Source organism: Sus scrofa, chromosome 15 (assembly GCF_054392235.1).
Source record: "Sus scrofa isolate SSC_HxYL_T2T_F1_AM1 chromosome 15, Sscrofa_HxYL_maternal_Yorkshire_Landrace_v2.0, whole genome shotgun sequence".
NCBI lineage: Eukaryota > Metazoa > Chordata > Mammalia > Artiodactyla > Suidae > Sus > Sus scrofa.
The window spans coordinates 108,737,216-108,762,212 of record NC_139397.1 but is presented as its reverse complement, the minus strand read 5'-3'; the positions used below and the strand labels follow the sequence as shown (position 1 = coordinate 108,762,212).

At 38.0% G+C, this 24,997-nt stretch overlaps 1 protein-coding gene across 21 annotated transcripts in view; it reads right to left on the bottom strand.

Annotated features, from left to right (window-relative positions):
• PMS1 (PMS1 homolog 1, mismatch repair system component) overlaps positions 1-24,997 on the bottom strand; it is a 249,331-nt gene that overhangs the window by 198,600 nt on the left and 25,734 nt on the right. For 7 of the 21 annotated variants that reach the window (XR_014829386.1, XR_014829389.1, XR_014829387.1 and 4 more), the window contains exons 1-4: positions 24,823-24,969; positions 15,143-15,294; positions 11,801-11,983; positions 1,464-1,566 (exon numbers count right to left, since the gene is read on the bottom strand). Coding sequence is in view for 9 of the 21 variants with exons in the window: in XM_021075389.2 (XP_020931048.1) it covers positions 1,464-1,566; positions 11,801-11,983; positions 15,143-15,274 (418 nt within the window). In the remaining 12 variants the exon portion in view is untranslated. Of the gene's footprint in view, positions 1-1,463; positions 1,567-11,800; positions 11,984-15,142; positions 15,295-24,630; positions 24,970-24,997 lie in introns of those variants that run through there. The other 14 variants (XR_014829384.1, XR_014829390.1, XM_084999203.1 and 11 more) reach the window with 6 other exon arrangements.

The window sequence follows — 24,997 nt, the reverse complement described above, 5'->3', positions numbered from 1 at the left end:
TTTTATAAGATGACTAGATTACTTCAAAGTACTCTACTGGATGGTCACTCAAATATCTCCTCATTCTTTCCTAATCAGACCTCCTAAGAACTGGGGTCAGCACTTCTAGATAGCAGTCATATTTAAAAAATGCCTCCTCTTACTCTTTACTTCAATACATTAAAAAAAAGAAACAATTTATTCTTTTTGGTTAAAATATATACAATGTAATAATACATAAAATTAAATCACTATTAGACTTGAGCTCATTTTTATTAATTAAGTGAGAAAATGCATGTTTTCCTAAAAGTTACTATTAACTCTATACGTAGATACAAAAATATTAGTTATTAATGGGCAAAAGTAATCGGTAACTAATTTGAGGATTTATAAAATAAAAGAAAGAATGAAAGAATTTGGGATCAGTATTATGATACAAGAAAATAAATTTCAATGAAGACAGAAGTCCTTTGAAAAAAATAAATCCAAAAACTTAATATTAAAATTGTAGCGAAGAAATCATAAACTATAAAAAAGTGCTTTGATAAATTACAATGAGGGACCAAAAAGTTAAAAACGAATTTATAACGCAAACAGGAAGGACAAACGACAAACAAAACAAAACAAAACAAAAAAAACCATAACCCCCCCAAACAAACAAAAAAGCCCCCCAAAACCCCACAACACAAGACCCTTTTCAGATCTAATAACTCTTTGAACATGACTAAAGAGGTCATATCTTCAATATTCACTCGACTTTATATGTCCAATTACCAGAAGTTAGCCACATAAAAAGATTAAAGGAAATATGTGAAACTCAAGCCTAAAAAGATTTTTTTTCTCTTAGAAAGAAATAAATAGTAGAGGAACTTAAAAACATGGATGTCAATTAAAATGTACTAAAATAAATGTATAAAATACTAAAGCGCTAAATTACAAATAGCAAGAAAAATGAATATATTTATTTGCTTCAAATAATATAGAATGGAAGAGAGTGAGGGTATTAGAATGTTAGCAATGAGTTAACTTTGAAACTAAATGATGAGTACTCTGTTCTACCTGCTTCTACATATGTTTGAAATTTTCCATAAATAAATATATTTTAAATTATTTAATCATAATATCTTGACAGTATGGTTAACTACCATGACTACTAAACCAATAACGTTTTAGGCACTTCAAGAAAAATTATCCTTCATATATAAAGAAGACACTAGTGATCCAGCAATCGTAAACCAAATGCTCTTACAGTTTTTACAGAATAACGAACTCATGTTGTTGCTCAGCCTTTCACACAGTTCCTCTTGAGAACAGCTCTAAATACTTAAAAGATTAGTAGTTAAAGCTAAATGTTCACTTTGAAAGTTAACTAGCCTTTATAAGACTCAAATGCAAGGCAATACATTAGAAGTTAAGGAGTAACTTTTTTTTTAAATAAACAATTAAGACAGAAAAGGCAAAGAATGCTACAAAGCTACTCTTACCTTGACCAAGATGTGAAGGTTTTTGAGAAATTATGTGGCCACTGCCATCTAAAACATACTGGGTGCTAAAGTTATCAGAAGCTGTCCTTGTTGTAATTAAAACCTGGAATTAAAAAAACTAATAAAATTAGACTTTATATGTTGCAGTGGGCTCACTATAAAATTAGATTTAAAGTAACAATTATATATTTACTTGATTGAAAAAAGTTTTACTTAATAAGTTCTTACAACCACTTCTCTTGAAATAGTCTTTAGAGTTACACCAATCAGCAACAGGCTAGCTTACATTTTTTTATGTTGCAGGAGTTCCTGTCGTGGCTCAGCGGTTAACGAACCTGACTAGTATCCATGAGGATGAGGGTTTGATCCCTGGCCTCGCTCAGTGGGTGAAGGATCCGGCATTGACATGAGCTATGGTGTAGGTCACAGATGCAGCTCAGATCCTGCATGGCTGTGGCTGTGGTGTAGGCTGGCAGCTACAGCTCATATTCAACCCCTAGCCTGGGAACCTCCATATGCTGCGGATGTGGCCCTAAAAAAAAAAAAGAGAGAGACATTTTTTATGTTGAAAATTACTGATTTTTATTTCAAGTATTTCACTTTAATTAAAATACTCATACACAAATCAATATACCTGTAATGGATATTTGTATTATATGTACTAAATGACTTACATCTGTAAAATGTAACTGCATTAGGAAAGCTTTCTATTTATGGAAACAGACAATTTCCATAACTTTATCAGCAAAGTGAGAAATTCTTTTGTAAAGTGATCATTCTCTCCTTTTATGTAATACTCCTTTTACTCCTTCTTTTATGTAAAACTGTACTTCTGTATTTCAAGTCAATGGTTCAAAAGAATAAAAATAAATAAATCATACACACACATTTATGGGCAATTTTTCTTAAACCCAAGCTTTGAACTCACTGTTTAAATGTAAATTTTTATTAATTAAAAAAACTAGCATTAAAACATGTAAGAAGGGATTCCATTCAGCAAGAAATTATTTCCAGAGATGTTATAGGTATAGATTGTCTGAACTCTTTTGAGCCACTCTCACCCTCTGCTTTCTATTTACTACTTTGTGAGATTAGCAGAGATTACGTAATATAATGTTAACAGTGAAAAACATTCCATTATCAGAAAATACCACAGATGAGCAGTGGGAATGCTGGCAAGAAAAGCAAAGTGGATTCAGAAAAGGGTATCCTCTTTACACTTCTGGTAAACAATGATAACCCAAAATTGGGAGCATCTTTCTCAGCCATCCTTGGACTCAGTAGAGCTGACTACCTTAAAATCAATCTACATAATTTAGACAGAAGTCACAAAGATAGAGCTCCACGGCTGGAACTCATCTAGGCCCAGTTGGGTCTACATTTGATGGTTCTGTCACCAAGTCCTGACCATGCCATGATTTATGGTAGGACAGACCATTCTGTGGAACATGTGGGTACCATGAAGTCAAGACCATAGTTACTGTAAAAAAAAAAAAAAAAAAAAAAAAAAATGGCTTCTCTAGCTTAAAATACTAGTAGAGTCTATTAAATTCTCTGAGGATGATATCCATAAAATTCCTTTTAGAGTGGCACTGCCTCAAGCTGCTATTTGTGGTAACTGTCACCCCCAAAAGTTACACCCCAAAGTTGTGAGCCTCTGTAGACTCTTACATGATTGTTTTACTTCTTCCAAAAATAAATTCCATGGTTTAAAAGTTGTATTTTAAAAGTTCTCCTGGAGTTCCCACCATGGCGCAGCAGAAAAGAATCTGACTAGGAACCATTAGGTTGTGGGCTCAATCCCTGGCCTCACTCAGTGGGTTAAGGATCCAGCACTGCCTTGATCTGTGATATAGGCTGCAGACATGGCTCAGATCTGGTGTGGCTCTGGCTATGGGTGACAGCTGTAGCTCCGATTAAACCCCTAGCCTAGGAACCTCAATATGCAGCGGATGCGGCCCTAAAAAGCAAAAAAAAAAAAAAAAAAAAAAAAAAAAGGTTCTCCTGATAACCAATCTCAATCTTCCCTGCTATGTCCCAACTCTATGTGACTTCCTCTAGTAAAGTTTATTTAAAACAAAGAGGACAACTAGAGAATCTCATACTGAGTGAAATGAGCCAGAAAGACAAAGACAAATACCATGTGATATCACTTATAACTGGAATCTAATATCCAGCACAAATGAACATCTCCTCAGAAAAGAAAATCATGGACTTGGAGAAGAGACTTGTGGTTGCCTGATGGGAGGGGGAGGGAGTGGGAGGGATCGGGAGCTTGGGCTTATCAGACACAACCTAGAATAGATTTACAAGGAGATCCTGCTGAATAGCATTGAGAACTATGTCTAGATACTCATGTCGCAACAGAAGAAAGGGTGGGGGAAAAAACTGTAACTGCAATGTATACATCTAAGGATAACCTGACCCCCTTGCTGTACAGTGGGAAAATTAAAAAAAAAAAAAAAGAAAGAAATTTCTATTGTTTATGCCACCAGAAAAAAAAAAACAAAAAACAAAGAGGACAGAAACTGACAAGAAATTTTCCTGTCTCTAATTTAATGACTCTATGACAATCCCTTTAAAAAGAATGCTACATTTAATCAACCACTTCTCCAAAATGCCAAGATCAACTGAATTCTATTTCTATCCTCCAAAGAGTTAGCCACCTGACTTAAAGCTGGTGTCAGTGAGCAAAGGCAGCCCTGGAACTCTGAGTTCTAGTACTAACTCTACCAGTGGCTTGCTAGATGGTCCCAAATAAATGATTACACTATCATCTTTAAGTGGGGAGGTGATGATAAGATGAAGATGATGCTAATACTTTATAAGTTACATGTGTTTTTGCTTTAACCATTTCAAAGCATTTTACAGATATTAACTTGTTCATCTTTTACACATTTTAGTGAATGGTAAATATACTCCAGCCTAGGTGAATAAACTGAAGTGCTTAAAAAGCAAAATAGGACCTTAGTAGTCATAATGTAATATTTACGTTAAAGGAAAAAAAAAAAAGAACACAGTATTGTTTTCCAATTTCAAAATTTTGAAAACTAGAATGTTCAGGGTACTATGAAAATTTATTTAGATAGGAAATCCTTTGCAACTCACTGCAAAAGACAGTGAAAGACAGCATGCATAAGCAAGTTTCACAAATTCATGAAATACAGTGTGTTCCTCAGAGGAAGGAACTGTATTTCAAAAGTTTATTTCATCATATGACCCTGTGTCCTGGGGAGGAAACCTTTTTTTGGACCAGGCACAGGTTTAGAATTTGAATGTGTATAGCTAAAACATACAAACCTGTAGAAACTCTACCATCAGAAGCATCTCTAATATTACAAATTATTACTGGTGCATCTTACCAGCGACACTGAGGAACTGCGTCAGTGAATAAATCTAGTAGTGTCAAGAGAAAAAACAAATAAATGTATTCAAAGAATTTTTTTTTGTCTTTTGTCCATTTTTTAGGGCCGCACCAGCGGCATATGGAGGTTCCCAGGCTAGGGGTCTAATTGGAGCTGTTGCTGCCAGCCTACGCCAGAGCCACAGCAACACCAGATCCGAGCCACATCTGTGGCCTACACCACAGCTCACAGCAACACCAGATCCTTAACCCACTGAGAAAGGCCAGGGATCAAACCTGCAACATCATGGTTCCTAGTTGGATTCGTTTCTGCTGCACCACGACGGGAACTCCTGTTCCTGGTAAACTACCTAACACAGCACACTGCATATAGCAGACAGTGAAATATCAGGTGAATGATTAATAGTCTGTGTTTTGAAAATGGGGTTAGAAAACCTGGCACTTGGCTTCACAAGACCTCATTTTCCTTATCAGTAATTGGAGGAGACTAAACCATAAAAGACCTACACTGTAGGGTAGCTTACCTTCGAAGCAGACTGAGATGGAGACTAGTGAGCAGGAAGTTTACTGGGGAGTGCTCCTGAGATGATCACTTGTGGGGGCACAGCAGAAAGAGAAGTGGGGCTGTGCCGGTCACAAGGCGTTGGCTGACCTGAAGGTGCACTCTGGAGCAGAAATGGCATGGCAGAGTTGTTCTGAATTGGAATAGAGCCTTTCCGACCCCTCATCAACCAGTCATTGGAAGTAAGCTGCCCTGTTCAAGGTGGGTAAGGTAACTCTCTTCAGCTGAGATAAGGACAACATCCAGAGAGAAACAAAGCTTTGAGTGTTCTGTCACCAATACTCGGCAGCTGGAGGAACGAGTATTTAGTCCTGAGGTGGGAGATCTGGGCGATGTACCAGGGTCCACTACTATTACAAGGGTCCCTTCCAGTTCTATATTACCCTTACTTTCAGAAGCAATCAAACCTAAACCACCAAAAAAATCTGTCTGTAAGCTTTTGCACAGCAAAGGAAACCAAAAAGAAAACATAAAGACAACTTTCAGAATGGGAGAAAATAGTTTCAAATGATGCAACTGCCAAGGGCTTAATCTCTAGAATGTACAGGCAACTTATACAATTCAGCAGCAAAAAAGCCAACAACCCAACTGAAAAATGGGCAAAAGACCTGCATAGACATTTCTCCAAGGAAGATGTACAGATGGCCAACAAGCACATGAACAAATGCTCAACATCACTGACTATTAGAAAAATGCAAATGAAAACTACCATGAGATACCACCTCACACCAGTCAGAATGGCCATCATCAATAAGTCCACAAACAACAAATGCTGGAGGGGCTGTGGAGAAAAGGGAACCCTCCTGCATTGCTGGTGGGAATGTCAGCTGATACAGCCACTATGGAGAACAGTATGGAGGTACCTTAGAAATCTATACATAGAACTTCCATATGACCCAGCAATCCCACTCTTGGGCATCTATCCGGATAAAACTTTCCTTAAAAAAGACACATGCACCCACATGTTCAATGCAGCACTATTCACAATAGCCAAGTCATGGAAACAACCCAAATGTCCATCAACAGATGATTGGATTAGGAAGATGTGGTATATATATACACAATGGAATACCAGTCAGCCATAAAAAGAACATAATGCCATTTGCAGCAACATGGATTGAACTAGAGACTCTCATACTAAGTCAGAAAGAGAAAGACAAATACCATATGATATAATTTATATCTTGAATCTAATATACAGCACAAATGAACCTCTCCAGAGAAAAAAATCATGGACTTGGAGAATAGACTTGTGGTTGTCAAGGGGGAGAGGGAGGGAGTAGAAGGGATTGGGAGCTTGGGGTTAATAAATGCAAACTATTGCCTTTGGAATGGATTAGCAATGAGATCCTGCTGTGTAGCACTGGGAACTATGTCTAGTCACTTATGATGGAGCATGATAATGTGAGAAAATAGAATGTGTATATGTATGTGTATCTGGGTCACCATGCTGTACAGTAGAAAAAAAAAAAACTGTATTGGGGAAATAACAATTTAAAAAAATGTAATAAAATGTTATGATCCTGAAAAAAAAAATACATTTCACAGCATTTAAACTGGAAAAACAAAAAATCTATCTGTGACAAAAAAATGCATACTCTAAGATTCCATTTAGGTAAGTTCAAGTACAGGCAGAACTAATCTCTTGATAGAGGTTGGAATAGTCATTACCTCTGAGGCACACTAAATGGGAGGGTGCAGGAGAAAACCTTCAGGGGTGCCAATAATGGTATAAATCTTGATCTGAAGTATACTTACATAACAATTCACAAACACTCATCTACCTTGATTTTCCCAAAGATTTACAAGAAGAGTCCATGAAGTAAGAATCTGGGTAAAATAAACACCTAATACTGCAATGTGTAAACCAAACATAATTTTTTTAAACTCTATAGTCATTTATTGTGATACTTTGACAATTCTTTTACTCCTTTTGTAATTTTGATGAACAAAATTATTTTAACTATTTATATTCAAGGCATTCAAAGGCTTCAAAATGAAATAAGACAGAATGATTAACTTGGCTATCGAGTGGGCTTAAGTAATCAAATAAAAAAACACAATAGAGAGTACCACTGAATAAAGACTTGCAAAACTGCCATTTATTTTTTTAATTAATTAATTTATTTTTTTGTCTTTTCTAGGGCTGCTCCCTCGGCATATGGAGGTTCCCAGGCTAGGGGTCAAATCGGAGCTGTAGCTGCTAGCCCACACCACAGCAACGCTGGATCCAAGCCGCATCTGCAACCTACACCACAGCTCGCGGCAATGCCAGATCCTTAACCCACTGAGTAAGGCCAGGGACCGAACCTGCAACCTCATGGCTCCTAGTCGGATTCGTTAACCACCGCACCACAACAGGAACTCTGCAAAACTCCCATTTAAAATTAGAACTACAAGAAAAGTTTTGCCTGGGTATATGCCCAAGAGTGGGATTGCTGGGTCATATGGTAGTTCTATGTTTTCTAAGATACCTCCATACTGTTTTCCATGTGGTTGTACCAATTTACATTCCCACCAACAGTGCAGGAGGGTTCCCTTTTCTCCACACCATCTCCAGTATTTGTTATTTGTGGACTTATTAATGAGGGCCATTCTGACTGGTGTGAGGTGGTACCTTGTAGTAGTTTTGATTTGCTTTTCTCTAATAATCAGTGAACTAGAGACCCTCATACTAAGTAAGTCAGAAAGAGAAAGACAAATGCCATATGATCTCACTTGGATCTGGAATCTAATATAGGGCACAAATGAACCTTTCCACAGCAAAGAAAATCATGGACTTGGAGAAGAGACTTGTGGTTGCCGAGGGGGAGGGAGTAGGAGGGATTGGGAATTTGGGGTTAACAGATGCAAACTACAGCACTTGGAATGGATAAGCAATGGGATCCTGCTGTACAGCATGGGGAATTATGTCTGGTCACTTGTGATAGAGCATGATAATGTGAGAAAAAAGAATGTACACATGTATGTGTGACTGGGTCACCTTACTATGCAGCAGAAAATTGACAGAACACTGTAAATCAGCTGTAATGGAAAAAATAAAAATCATTATAAAAAAAAAAACAAAACTGAACTACAGGAGTTCCTGCTGTGGTTCAGCAGAAACGAACCCAATTAGTATCCATAAGGATGTAGGTTTGATCCCTGTCCTCAATCAGTGGGTAAAGGATCCGGTGTTGCCATCAGCTGTGGTATAGGTTGCAGACAAAGCTCAGATCCCACACTGCTGTGGCTGTGGCATAGGCTGGCAGCTACAGCTCTGATTTGACCTCTAGCCTGGGAACTTCCATATGTGGCAGGTGTGGCCCTAAAAAGCAAAACATAAATAAACAAATATAAATAAAATCAGAACTATAATGAAGATTTGGATAAATCATGGCTTATGCACAACGCATTTTTAAAAACTAAGTATAGTACTGCCACCTAGCAGACAAAGTTAATAATGACCAATTTCAGCTCTGAAAAGTTATATATATCTTATAGAAAACAGAAATGCTGAATAATATATTATTCAACAATATTTGCCAAAATAAAGCTTAACAACAATCTGCCAATATGGACAACATTTAAAAATGCAAATACCATTGTTCTCAAACAAATTACATCACTTCTAAAATAGCTGACAACTAAAACAATAGTACTAGCACTAGGAGCTTTGAAACTTTCCTTGTACAAATCCCATCCCATTTTTTTAAAAAAAGATTATTTCTACAAAATTCTAGAGCTATAGGTTCCCAGATACAGTCTCTGGGGAGAAAAATGGGCAATGCCCAGTTGTACCCCCTAGTTTTTCATTCCCAAAATCTATTTGGAGACTCCATGAACTCTAAAGTGCTGAAAAAGAGAAAGCACAGGTGTGCTGGATTTTGGATAGAGATTTTCAGCAGAATGCACTTAAGGAGTAACAAGGTCTTTCCTCCTTTCCTGATGTTTGAACATCTGGATACTAACAAGCAAAGGTTCCTACTCCTCTGGGCTAGAACAGCAAATCCTCCCAATTTAAACCCCACCTCCTCCCAACCTACAATTTTTCCTTCTTACTTAGGCATCAGGTTACACAGCCCCAAAGTCAAAAGAGTAAATGGATATCTAGCTGGGACCCTTTCCAAGAAAGAAAGAGAGAAAGAAAGAGAAAAAGAGAGAAAGAGAGAGAGAGAGAAAGAGAAAGAGAGAAAGAAAGAAAGAAAAGAAAAAAGAAGAAAACCTACACTATGCCAGCACTCTAAGTGCAGAAAGACTGAGAAAAGACCAAAATAAGCCTGGAGAATATATCACTGTTGGAGAGACTAGACTACTAAATAGACAAGGAGAGTGCAACAATATTTCACATCTTTGCCACTTTTTTGGGACAGTAAGTATAAAGTCCCATCATTTTACTGCACCTGAGCATTCCTACCCAAATAGCATCTGCAAGCCTAAGCACAAATCAAAAGCTACACAGTCACCAGGGAAACTTAGACAGCTAAAGACACTTTCACAATTACCATAGTATCACACTATAAAACAAGGCAGAACACACCCAGAATAACAGTACAACACAAAGAAACCAGTACAAAATCACACAATCAAACATCATATATATGAGATACATGGAAATGAAGAGATCAAGGTTCTAGATGAGCTTTGTCACAAACTAATTATGTAATCTAGGGTAAAGGCAGAGAAGTATAATCAGTACTAAGCAGTGGAGGGTTAGGCACTGAACTCAGGGGTTTACAGATAGTGAAAACACCTAACCAGCAGTCAGGTGAGCAAAGTTCAGGGTTTAGCCCAAGTCAATGCACATTTCTAGAGCATAATCTAATTATCTGTATTGGCTAGAATAGTATTTCCAGAATGTGTTCCGCAGCACAACAGAATAACAGTGATACACATGCCAATAAAAGGATTTCAGGAGTTTCTGCTATGGTGCAGTGGGTTAAGGATCTGGCTTTGCCAAAGCTGTGGTATAGGTAGATAGCTACAGGTCAAATTTGATCCCTGGCCATCTGTGGGCCAGGGAACAAAATGGGAAAAAAAGGTGGGGGGGGGGGGAATTTCAGTCTAGTAAGTGCAGGAAATGTACTTACTATAAACCACCAATTTTAGATTCATAATGCACTTTTGTACAGTAAAAGTACAGCCTGAGAAGGGCTCAGAGTTAAGATATGTGTTTAATTATAATGCTTTTCCAAGGCAGTAGATCACTAAACAACTTTTTTCTCTTATAAATATTAACACTGAAAAACAATCTTTGCCATGACTCAAAAAATTAAACAGGATTACAACAGTCCACCCTTATCCATAGGAGATATGTTTCAAGACCCACAGTGGATGCCTGATACTGCAGAGATAGTACCAAACCCTATACATACTACTTTTTTTCCTATGCACACATACCTATGACAAAGTTTAATTTATATATTAGGCACAATAAGAGAATATCTAAATTGCTGGCATCACTGCTCTTACACTTTGGGGCCATTATTAAGTAAAACAAGGGTTCCTTTGAACACCAGCACTACGATACCTTGAGAGTAGATTTGATAACGCAGATGGCTATTAAGTGACTAAGAGACAGGCAGTGTATACATCATGTACATGCAAGACAAAGGGATGATTCATGTCCTCGGCCGGATAGAGCAGAACTGCACAAGATTTCATCATGCTACTGAGAATGGCATACTATTTAAATTTTATGAATTACTTCTGGAATTTTCCCATTTACTATTTTTCAACAAGGTTGACTGCAAACTAATAAACCACATAAAGTAAAACTAGGGATGGGGGGGATATTGTACCCTTTAATCTAGTGATTCCACTTCTGGGTATATATCCAAAAAAGTGAAAGCAGGGGTTCAAACAGACATCTGCACACCGGTATTCATAGCAGCATTATTCATAATAGCCAAATGGTGAAAACAACCCAAATGTCCACTGACAGCTAAATAAACGAAATGTGGTTTATACATACCATGGAGTATCATTCAGCCTTAAGAAGTAATGAAATTCTGATACATGTATGAACCTTAAAGATACTATGCTAAATGAAATAAGCCAGATACAAAAGGACAAATATTGTATGATTCCAAATTATAAGAGGTACCTAAAATAGTCAAATTGATAGAGACAGAAAGTAGACTAGTGGTTACCAGTGGAGGGGGGAAAAGGAGAATGGGGATTTACTGGATACAGAGTTTCAGTTTGTGGTGATGAAAAAGTTATGGAGATGGTTAGTGATGATGCCTACACAACAATGTCAATGTATTTAATGCCATTAAACTGTACACTTAAAAATTACTAAAATGGTAAATTTAATGTATATTTAATGTATATTTTACACAATAAAAAAAATTCTTTGCCAAATTTTCTCTTAATTCTAATATCATGTGAATACAAAACCACTAAAATAGTCCATAAAAATTATCTTACCTCGGCTACACAACAAATTGACCCCAAGGCTTCTCCACGAAAACCATAAGTTGTCAAATTTTCAAGGTCTTCATGACTATTTATTTTTGAGGTGTAGTACTTCACTGCCATTACAGGTGCATCAACAGCCTTGATACCCTCACCATTGTCTCGCACCTCAATTTTATCAAATCCATAGTTCTCCTATGAAAAGTTAAATAATACTTTTAGTATATAAAAACATTAAGCTTTATCACACTTAGAAAATGACACAACTGAAACAGTTCTGCCATTTACCTATCTTTTAAGAAAACAACATTAACAAAGTAAGAATACCAATTCCTAGTTACGGTACCATGGGGAAGTCTTTTGTTTTCCTTAGACTCAGATTCAACTATAAAATAATATCAACCTGATCTTTAAGGTTCCCTTGAATTGTTTCAGTGTAATAGGTACTTACGCTTAAATTTATGTTTAAACTTGCCCCAAAATATTCTTCTGAACTATATATATCTCTGTATATATAATCTCTCAAACAAAAAAAACCCATCACCACCAAAAACAAAACTAGTTCTACCCACCAAAAGTCTAGCAACTGTCATTATTCAACCTAGTTGTAATACCTTCTCCCTTGAACTACTTACTGCTTTCATAAGTAAATAAAAATCTGCTACACTGTAACTTTCTAAATTTCTTCTTGTAAATAGCCACCTAACAGGAAACTGCTAAGAAAATACACCTCATTTGGCAAATGAAGGTGAAAAAACAAATCACAGCTTAGTATATGTGGTTTAATACTAAAAATATGCACACACAGCAAATACAAAACCTATATATATCCTACAGTGATCACACTTTCTATGAAAACTATCTTCTAAATTTGGTAGCAAGCATCTATCATAAGCTTTACTTCACAAAGCTTTATGTGTATGGACATAAATGCAAGTTATAAAGTGAAAAAAAATCTTCCTACAATTATGACTCTGGTATTTAAAAATAATGCCACATCTTTTTAATAACCTAAAATTACATAATACTACATGTCATTACTCTTTGGATAAATTAGAAATACCAAGTATTGGGGGGAGATACATAAGATTTAGTTCCTATCTTTCCCTCAATCTAAGATTAAATTATTTTGGGAACAGCTTGCCTGCTTCATTTCATTAAAAATAATTAACTATAGAAATGCAAATCTCTCAATATAAATAAGAAATCCACCGAGTAAACTAACACAAAGATCTGTTTAATTGTTTAAAATAAATAACACCAGTATGTTTAACTAATTATGAAAACATTCCCAGTCAGGATAGTTATTATTGTATGAAACTATAATGAAACAGGTCTTATTATGTAGAGCAACACAGTTGCTTATTTTAAAATTCTACAAAGCAGAAACTGATGAATATCAAAAGACTTAAATAGCCAGATAAAAACGGGTACTTTAATTTACTTTTTAAAGATGACTTCTGGGAGTTCCCGTTGTGGCTCAGCAGTTAACGAATCCGACTAGGAACCATGAGGTTGCGGGTTCGATCCCTGGCTTTGCTCAGTGGGTTAACGATACAGCATTGCCGTGAGCTGTGGTGTAGGTTGCAGACTCAGCTCGGATCCCGCATTGCTGTGGCTGTGGTTTGGGCCAGCAGCTACAGCTCCGATTCGACCCCTAGCCTAGGAACCTCCATATGCCATGGGAGTGGCTCAAGAAATGGCTAAAAGACAATAAATAAATAAATAAAGATGACTTCTGCTGGCTTTGTAAAACTATTTCTAAAAACTATGTTTTTCTCCCAAGAACTTTAAGAACAAGCAAGATATATATCTGCCTGCCTAAGAGTCTTAAGTAAAATTTGCAGATATAATTTCCTAATCCTATTTAATTATTATCAACTGTATTCTAATCAGACTCAGCTGACCATATGAGAAAAACAGTTTCTTTTTGCATTTAATTTTTCATGGTTAAAGAGCTTTTATTGTACTATTATTTTTTAAAAATACAGGCTTGATATGGTATAGAATAGTATTTCTCAACATCAACTAGAAACTTGTTAGAAATGCAAATTTTGGGCCCCTCCTCAAATATGAAAGTTTAACAAGCTCCTTAAAACTACTGACACATGTTGTGAGTAACGTGAGACCCACCAGCATTTAGGAAAGATCCTGAATGGGTTTTAGAGCCAGAAGGACCTGGATTGCGAATTCAGCTCCACTACTTATTATTTATTTGACTTTAGGAGAGTTCTCAGAACCTCAACTACTTGGAAAATTGGTGTAGCAATAGCTAATTCAAAGAGTTTTTATAAGGAACAACTGGGATAACATATATATTATATGCACGTGTATATGAAAAGGGAAGGTCTCTTTCCTACAAAGATGTTAATGCCAGTATTATTTCTAACATCATAATACCAGAAATAACCTGTTAATTAAGAGATTACAAAACATGTATTCTTACATTGACTCAAATTTATTTACCATTTATGTATCAGATACCAGACAGATATAGAAAACACAAAAAACAGAGACCTTACCTCCATAAATTAGTAATTTATAATGGGGGAGGCAGACATGCTGACTATTGTAGTAAGTCATATAAGTGTCATAAATAACATATACTCAAATGATTTAATATGTAGCACTTAAAAATGTGAAAACTATGAAGCAACAAGGGACACAATTCTTTTTTTTTTTTTTTTTTTTTTTTTTTTGTCTTTTTGCCATTTCTTGGGCTGCTCCCGTGGCATATGGAGATTCCCAGGCTAGGGGTCAAATCGGAGCTGTAGCTACCGGCCTACGCCAGAGCCACAGCAACGCAGGATCCGAGCTGCATCTGCAACCTACACCACAGCTCACGGCAACACCAGATCGTTAACCCACTGAGCAAGGCCAGGGATAAAGAATAAGCTTTTGTTTATAATTTCCTCTAGTGTTACTACAACACTGGTTTAAGTTATTTTTAAGGAGTTCCCTACGTGGCTCAGCGGAATGAATCTGACTAGCATCCATAAGGACACAGGTTCGATCCCTGGCCTTGCTCAGTGGCTTCAGGATCTGGCATTGCTGTGAGTTGTGGTGCAGGTCACAGACGTGGCTTGGATCCTGAGTTGCTGTGGCACAGGCTGGCAGCTACAGCTCCAATTCAACCCCTAGCCTGGGAACCTCCATATGCCATGGGTGTGGTCCTAAAAAGACAAAAAAAAAATTATTTTTAAGAATTTTCTCTTAAGACAAAGGATCCCATGTCCCAAAAGTAATTTACTGATATACGAAGAAGAGAAACCTAACAGTTGTAAGGAGAAAATATCTGTCCAATCCTTTTTTTTTTGCTTTAAAAGTACTTGGCAGTATCTCAGGCACACTCACCAGTTTAACATCTATGCTTGTGGCACCAGCATCCAAGGAGTTTTCAATGAGCTCTTTTACAACACTGACCACTGAAGTGATTATTTGAGAACTTGAAAGGAGGCGAACTGTTGCTGCAGGCAACTGTTTCATTCTAGCTTTTAGCAGAGTAGCTAGAAAATGAAATATTAAGTTGTAAAAACAAAAACTGTTAAACATTCCTGACAAAATTCACAGCAATAGGAGTTCCCGTCATGGCTCAGTGGTTAACAAATCCAACTAGGAACCATGAGGTTGCGGGTTCGATCCCTGGCCTTGCTCAGTGGGTTAAGGATCCGGGGTTGCCATGACCTGTGGTGTAGGTTGCAGATGCAGCTCGGATCCTGCGTGGCTGTGGCTCTGGCATAGGCTTGGCAGCGACAGCTCTGATTAGACCCCTAGCCTAGGAACCTCCATATGCCACAGGTGCCCTAGAAAAGACCAAAAAAAAAAAAAAAAAAAAAAAAAAATTTCACAGCAACAACATCATCAATAATAGAAACCCACATGTGTTGAGCCTCATTGTACACCAGGCTCTACTGTTAAGCACATACATTATTAAATCATTAATTTCTTACAAATACCTCTAAAACATATGCTATTACCATCTCCATATTATAAGACTAAGGCACAGAGAAGTGAATTGGTAAGTCACACTATGTTACTAAGTGAAGAATGATAAGAGTAACTGCGCAATACTGAGTGTAACATGTGATGTGCCTGGCTAGGAATAACCAGGTGGTGCCGTCAAATGATGCTGATAACATCAGTCATGTGCCTTAATGGCAGTCACAGTTAAACATTATTATGCAACCATACGTTTATAATGCCTTTTGCAATTATGAGCCCTTTTGGCATTAGAATATCTAGACCCATGGGACCTCATCAAACTGAAAAGCTTTTGCACAGCAAAGGAAACCCAAAAGAAAACAAAAAGGACAACTTACAGAATGGGAGAAAATAGTTTCAAATGATGCAACTGACAAGGGCTTAATCTCTAGAATATATAAGCAACTTATACAACTCAACAGCAAAAAAACCAATCAATCAATGGAAAAATGGGCAAAAGACCTGAATAGACATTTCTCCAAGGAAGATATACAGATGGCCAACAAACACATGAAAAAATGCTCAACATCGCTGATTATAAGAGAAATGCAAATCAAAACTACCATGAGATACCACCTCACACCAGTCAGAATGGCCATCATTAATAAATCCACAAATAACAAGTGCTGGAGGGGCTGTGGAGAAAAGGGAACCCTCCTGCACTGTTGGTGGGAATGTAAACTGGTACAGCCACTATGGAGAACAGTTTGGAGATACCTTAGAAATCTATACATAGACCTTCCATATGACCCTGCAATCCCACTCCTGGGCATCTATCCGGACAAAGCTCTACTTAAAAGAGACACATGCACCCGCATGTTCATTGCAGCACTATTCACAATAGCCAGGACATGGAAACAATCCAAATGTCCATCGACAGAGGATTGGATTCGGAAGATGTGGTATATATACACGATGGAATACTACTCAGCCATAAAAAAGGATGACATCATGCCATTTGCAGCAACATGGATGGAACTAGAGAATCTCATACTGAGTGAAATGAGCCAGAAAGACAAAGACAAATACCATATGATATCACTTATAACTGGAATCTAATATCCAGCACAAATGAACATCTCCTCAGAAAAGAAAATCATGGACTTGGAGAAGAGACTTGTGGTTGCCTGATGGGAGGGGGAGGGAGTGGGAGGGATCGGGAGCTTGGGCTTATCAGTCACAACCTAGAATAGATTTACAAGGAGATCCCGCTGAATAGCATTGAGAACTATGTCTAGATACTCATGTTGCAACAGAAGAAATGGTGGGGGAAAAACTGTAATTGTAATGTATACATGTAAGGATAACCTGACCCCCTTGCTGTACAGTGGGAAAATAAAAAAATAAAATTAAAAAAAAAAAAAACAAAAACAAAAAACAAAAAATACAAACCATAAAAAAAAAAAAAAAAGAATATCTAGACCCTAGAATTACTCTCAATTTAAGACAGTCATGACCCAGACATATCGTATCATATTACCATCCTCTATACTAGCATGTCTAAAACATTACCTAAACATGGGGCTCCTCAAAGCCAAAATAAGATAAAGCTCAAATCCCTGTGCTGACAATCAAGGTTCTTTATAAACCGATCCGACTTGTAAAACCAAAGTCTCTCCACCAGTTATTGTTTTACCCATGAAAGCCTTTGAAACCTTTTCAAAAAAAAAAGAAAAAAAAAATCTCATGTTGAAATCACATATGTAATGTTTGCATGGAGTAAGGTTTGCATCTACTTTAATGCCTAACTTCAGAAAAGATTTCAGGAAAAAAAAAAAAAAAGAACTTGGCTACATGCAATTCCTCAAGTCAAGATTTTCTTTGCCAGTAAAATGGTGGGGGACTGGATGGGCAGGGGTTGGGGGAAGCCCTAGGTACTTCCTTTATTTACTATGACTAGTTACATGCTCACATGATGATTTGAACCTATGCAATTTAGATCCAAATAAGACAATGCCAAAAACAAACCAAACCAAATTAAAACGTTGCTGTTTAGGATCCTTTCTTAGGCAACTTAAGATGTAAAACAAGCAGAGTCACATAAAGCTTAAGAATAAGTAACTGAGGAAGAAACAGAATAGTGTCACTACAACGATTACATAGGATTTAAAGGATACATTTCTACGAAAAAGTCAACATATTGAGTTCTGAATGGTGTTAACTGATCACAATTCATAACTAAAACCATATTTTGCTTTTGTACAAGGCAAAGCTGATTAGCACAATGGAAAAATATACCAGACCAGAATCTAAAATAGGTTTGGGGGTTCATCTTTATTACACATAAACAGAAGCTTACTTAAATCCTTCTGTAAAATCAATTCATCACCTGCATAGAGATAGTTTGTTGTGAGGACCAAAGAAAAAAATACATATAAAATGTACTATAAATGATAAGGCCAATGTATTAAATGAAAATTATTATCATTATGTAAAGAAATGCTGGGAATTCATTCCTAACAATAACTCCCAGTTAAGCTATATATTTGATTTAATTTTGGTGTGCTCAGCTTTATTGAGAATAGCTGTCGACAACTACCTCTCAAAGGTTTTTTTGTAGCTCTTAAGGGTCGGGAGGTCTTCGCAATAGTGAGGAAAATAGTGGATGGTTAGGCTGCTCCCCTGCCTTAACAGTCATACAAATTAGTACTATCTCAGAAAAAAGGCGCCTTCTATACTCTCCTCAAGCTTCAGGCTAGCCTCAGGTCTAAAGATACAGAGCTGAATTGTCCAATATGGTAGCCAGCAGCCACCTGTGGCTACTGCATGCTTGAAATGTGGCTACTCCAAATTGAGATGTTCTAATACACTCTTGATTTCAAACTCAGTATAAAAAAAAAACCCCTAAAATTTGGAGTTACCATGGTGGCACAGGGTAACAAACCCAACTAGTATTCATGAGGACACAGGTTCGATCCCTGGCCTTGCTCAGTGGGTTAAGGATCTAGCGTTACGTGCATGGTGGTGTTGACTGCAGACTCGGCTCAGATCTGGCATTGCTATGGCTGTGGTGTAGGATGGCAGCTACAGCTCCGATTCTACCCCTCGTCTGGGAACTTCCATATGCCGTGGGTGTGGCCCTAAAAAGAAAAAAAAATAAGTATGTGTGTGTATACACATACATACACATAATTTAATTTGTTTTTACATTGATTACAGGATAAAATTATATTCTGGCTATATTATATAAAATATGACTGCTATAAAATTTTAAATTATATATGTGGCTTATATTATTGTTTAATTGTACAGTGCTGAATATAGTGGTTAAAAGAGGAGGTTCTAAATCATACTGCTTTGGTTCTAGCCTAGGTCTTACACTAGTAACTATATAATGTCGTGGAAATTAAACTCTAAAACTCAATCACCTAATCTATAAAATAGAGATAATAATGATAGCATATGGTTTTGGTGAGAAGTAAATAAGATAAGTATGTAACTTATTATAGTGCTTGGCTTATAATGCTAGAAGATGCCAAGATCTTTGGACTAAATTGAGTTCCTCCAAAATACTAAATGAACATTCTCCCACATGCTTCTCACCCCTACTCCCAAAAGGGCTGACCCATGGCTTGGTATTAGGTTAGGCTTGGGTTCAAGAAGTCTTCTTCCTTGGTTTGAGAGTCCCAAAAGTCTAAGAAAAACACTGATCAATCAATCTTTAGGGTATAAACCTAGCCTCATTTCAACCTTCACTCTTTCTGTACAAGCAACTTATTAATCTCATCATTTTTGTCTCATTCTCTATAGCATCTCATCCAAAATCTTCCATTTCCCCCCTTCAAGTCCCTAATGTCATCCTAATCTTGCTCCTTCTAGTTTACGGTGATCAAGGCATACCTTAGCATGAACTCTCTAACACACACACACTCTAACCTCCACCATCCTGGGTCCTCTGGTTTCTTAAAATGTCTACATCTCTACCCCATACTCTCTTCCCTCAGTCTCAGACCAATGTCTCTTCCTCCGAGGCTAACACTTTCACCTAGTTTCTTTATCTAGTCCCATTCTTCCTCCAGCTATCTTGGCCTTGAAAGCAAAAAGAAAAAAATTCTTCCCTCAACCCGACTAACCCTTTAATTACCTTCTTTCTTTATGAAGTCAAACCTGAATAAGTAACCTGTACTCACTGCCACCAATTCTGTCACCAACTCACTCCTAAAACCATTGTACAATAGCTTATACAACTGTTAGGATTCGGTTTTCTTCAAGTTCACCCATGAGCTCTTAAATCATCTAACCCTTTCTTTCCTCAGGACTCACGTTCCTTAACATCTCTGAAGCATGTGACATTGAGATATTGCCTAACTCTCAAGGATTTTGCTATCTATACCACTTTGACCTCTTCATGTTTTCATCACTCTCTTCCCCCTAAACAGGCATTGCCTTATCCCTTTCCCTTCTATCTTATATATCTTAAAACCCAAAGCTTCAGTTAGTAAACAAGGTCAAAAACTTCAATCTTCAGTCCCACACTATTCGTACCTCCACTTTCTTCTAATGCAATACTTCATTCTAGACTCAGTTTCAATGCCATTTGTAACATGGTCCTTTAGCATCACCCAGCCAAGGATGACTCTTTCTCCCTCCTACATTCCTAAAGAACTTGGCTTTCATCACTCACATGATGCTTATCATCCCCCGTCCTGATCTATACAACTTCTGAAAGAAGAGAGTTATGTATTTCTGCAAGCAACACAGAAAAATCAAGTATTTCACTCATTGAGAATACTTCATGAATACTAATGAAGAGGTCATTTCATCAGACTTCCTCATTCAAAGGTAAACTTTAGGAAGAGTGTCTTACTTCCCAGCAAGTCGCCATTGTCTTATTCCTTCACTTTATATGTTTTATTTTAGCTGGACTCCATATCATCCCCAACATCACCTGTACCTCCTAACCAGAATTGCTTCTAGATTCCAGGGCCTTATTTCCAACCACTTTATATCTCATTTAGATGAGAGGGAGGCACCCTAAACTTAACATGACCCAAATTGATCTAGGATCTTTCTCTAATTAACTGTGTTTCTTCCTATATTTATTTGATAATAAAAATAACAGCTAATACAAGTAACTTTACATATAAATAATATTTAATCTATTTAACCCTCACAAGTCTATGTACACAGTCATTCCTCTATTACAAACAGGATTTAAAAGCTTGATAACTGGTTCAAGATCATACAACTATTTATTTATTTATTTATGCTTCTTAGGGCCACAACCATGGCATATGGATGCTCCTAGGCTAGGGGGTGCAATAGGAGCTACAACTGTCAGCCCGTACCACAGTGCACGGCAATGCAGGATCCCCAACCCACTGAGCGAGGCCGGAGATTGAACCAGCATCCTCATGGATACTAGCCAGGTTCATTTCTGCTGCGCCACAACTGGAACTCTGAGATCACACAACTATTAAGCAACAGATACATACCTGAATGTCTTGACATATTTGACTCCAAAAGCTATGCTCATCCAGTCTCACAAGGCAAAATCAGAAACCTTGAGTTATCCTAGAAATCCTCCCCACTCTCTCTATCCTGCCACCCAGTCCTCTATTCTACCTAAATATTTCTTGAACTAGGCCTTTTCTCTCTCTATCTGGCTACTGCCTCTGTTCAGCCACTCAACATTTTCTCCCTGTCTCTGCAATAACCAGCTAATTGATATGGTGCCTGGATTCCCAATCACCTATATGGTTCTTTCTATAATTTAAATTTCATCATGTTGCTATTCTAATTGAAATTTCTAAAGATTTCCAGTATTGTAAAAATGGCCATCCTACCCAAAGCAATCTACAGATTCAATGCAATCCCTATCAAATGACCCATGACATTTTTCACAGAACTACAACAAACAATCCAAAAATTTATATAGAACCACAAAAGACCCAGAATCGCCAAAGCAACCCTGAGAAACAAAAACCAAGCAGGAGGCATAACTCTCCCAGACTTCAAGAAATACTACAAAGCCACAGTCATCAAAACAGTGTGGTACTGGTATCAAAACAGACAGACAGACCAATGGAACAGAAGAGAGAACCCGGAAATAAACCCTGACACCTATGGTCAATTAATCTTTGACAAGGAGGCAAGAACATAAAATGGGAAAAAGAAAGTCTATTCAGCAAGCATTGCTGGGAAACCTGGACAGCTGCATGCAAAGCAATGAAACTAGAACACACCCTCACACCATGCACAAAAATAAACTCCAAATGGCTGAAAGACTTAAATATACGACAGAACACCATCAAACTCCTAGAAGAAAACATAGGCAAAACACTCTGACATCAACATCATGAATATTTTCTCAGGTCAGTCCCTCAAAGCAATAGAAATTAGAGCAAAAATAAACCCATGGGACCTCATCAAACTGAAAAGCTTTTGCACAGCAAAGGAAACCCAAAAGAAAACAAAAAGACAACTTACAGAATGGGAGAAAATAGTTTCAAATGATGCAACCGACAAGGGCTTAATCTCTAGAATATATAAACAACTTATACAACCCAACAGCAAAAAAGCCAATCAATCAATGGAAAAATGGGCAAAAGACCTGAATAGACATTTCTCCAAGGAAGATATACAGATGGCCAACAAACACATGAAAAAATGCTCAACATCGCTGATTATAAGAGAAATGCAAATCAAAACTACCATGAGATACCACCAGTCAGATTGGCCATCATTAATAAATCCACAAATAACAAGTGCTGGAGGGGCTGTGGAGAAAAGGGAACCCTCCTGCACTGTTGGTGGGAATGTAAACTGGTACAGCCACTATGGAGAACAGTTTGGAGATACCTTAGAAATCTATACAAAGAACTTCCATATGACTCCGCAATCCCACTCTTGGGCATCTATCCGGACAAAACTCTACTTAAAAGAGACACATACACCCACATGTTCATTGCAGCACTATTCACAATAGCCAGGACATGGAAACAACCCAAATGTCCATCGACAGATGATTGGATTCGGAAGATGTGGTATATATACACAATGGAATACTACTCAGCCATAAAAAAGAATGCCATAATGCCATTTGCAGCAACATGGGTGGAACTAGAGAATCTCATCCTGAGTAAAATGAGTCAGAAAGACAAAGACAAATACCATATGATATCACTTATAACTGGAATCTAATATCCAGCACAAATGAACATCTCCTCAGAAAAGAAAATCATGGACTTGGAGAAGAGACTTGTGGCTGCCTGATGGGAGGGGGAGGGAGTGGGAGGGATTGGGAGCTTGGGCTTATCAGACACAACTTAGAATAGATATACAAGGAGATCCTGCTGAGTAGCATTGAGAACTTTGTCTAGATACTCATGTTGCAACAGAACAAAGGGTAAGGGAAAAAAATGTAATTGTAATGTATACATGTAAGGATAACTTGATCCTCTTGCTGTACAGTGAGAAAATAAAAATAAAATAAATTTCTAAAGATTTCCAACTGCTAACCAGGTTAAATCTAAACTTCTCAACAATTTCCAACCTCGTCCCACTATTCTCCAAATGCACACTGGGCCAGTCATTGTCTCTCTTAATGTGGGGGCACTCACCCCTTTCTTGGCTCACAAGGTTCCCTTTCTCTACTGATGATTTCTAATCATCCTTCCAGATTTAGTTCAATGAAATTCAGTCCCATATTTAGTTCACCTCCTCAAGAAAGCCTTTCTTATCTGCTCCAACCTCTGCCCTCAACAAGTTAGGCACTCCTTCCTCTGTACTCCCTTAGCATCTTTTCCTTATTTCTAACCCCAAATTCATCACAAGTTATTCTGACTATTGTTTTTCCATCCCTTCTTCCTGGCTGAGAGTTCTCACAAGATAGAGATTTTATATTAATCTCATATCTCTAGCATGACCTCTGGAACATAACAAGCATTCTACTGTATGTGTATCAAATGGTATATTTTGAAAAGTGGAAGGCTTAGGAGTCACAGCACAGAATGTTTAAGAATGTCAGGAATCAATCTTCCATATTTGCTGAAAGAGTGTTGATGATCAGGAAAATCAGTTAAGAACAGTGAACCTAAAAAGAAGTAGAGATCAGAGTCATAGACTTTAAGTAGAATATAATGAAACAATTTATTTAAAGAACATAATAAATCTAACCCAATCGGTTTCACAGAACCGATAGGAGTTCCTGTGTTGGCTCGGCGGTTAACCAATCCCACTAGGAACCACAGGGTTGCCGGTGCGATCCCTGGCCTTGTTCAGTGGGTTAAGAATCCGGCGTTGCCCCGAGCTGTGGTGTGGGTTGCAGGCGAGGAAGGGACCCCGCGTTGCTGGGGCTGTGGCGGAGGCCGGCAGCTACAGTTCCAATGAGACCCCTAGCCTGGGAACCTCCACATGCCGTGGGAGCGACCCTAGAAAAAGACAAAAAAAAAAAAAAAAAAAGCAAGATATATACAGTCAACATTGTCTGACAACAATTTTGAGATGTTGTTGAAAGCTGTACTGACAAGGTAATAAAATTAGATTTCAAACATGATGCCAAATAATCTGATTTTTTTTCCTCCCCATTCTCGAAAAGGATCAATTCTTGGTACCCACATTTCCTCAGCATATACAACAAGGACCTGTGTTCAGCATGTAGACAGACCCAGAACACCAGTAAAAATTATGCTTAACTGAAAAGTTTGCTTTCCCCACTTGCATGATGCCACAACATACAACATTATAAAAACGTCACACTCACTCATAAGACAGGCTGTTATGGCTTTGAGGGAGTAAAGTTTCTGCCTGGCAAACAACTTTGAGACCTACTGCCAGAGGGATCTGTGGAATGGGCTGCAACAAAGGCCTAAACACGATTTAGTCAAGAAATGCCAAACCAAGCACTAAGGGGCCCACACCTGAACGGAAACCGCTTTCCACGTGTGCGCGCCCGCGGTCCCGTCTTCATCCGCTTCCCGCCCCTTGAGGGGAGGAGGGGTCACCCATGGCTGCCGCCAGCGCTCTCGCCCCGACCGGGACAAGTTGAGGGTAGGAGGCTCTCGCGCCTACGACCATATAAGATTGAATGCCCCTTAGCCACACCACACTACCTTCTTACTCGTTCAAGGTGGGCAATTAACAATCCAAGAGCGGTCCTGGCACCGTCCCAGCAGGAGCCCAGCCCCGGCCCCGCGGTTCTACGACTCAGCCCCAGCGGGCGCGCGGCGTGGCGGGCTCCAAGCGCCGTGCCTTTAGTCCCGCCCTGCCGGGCGAACGTGGGAGTGG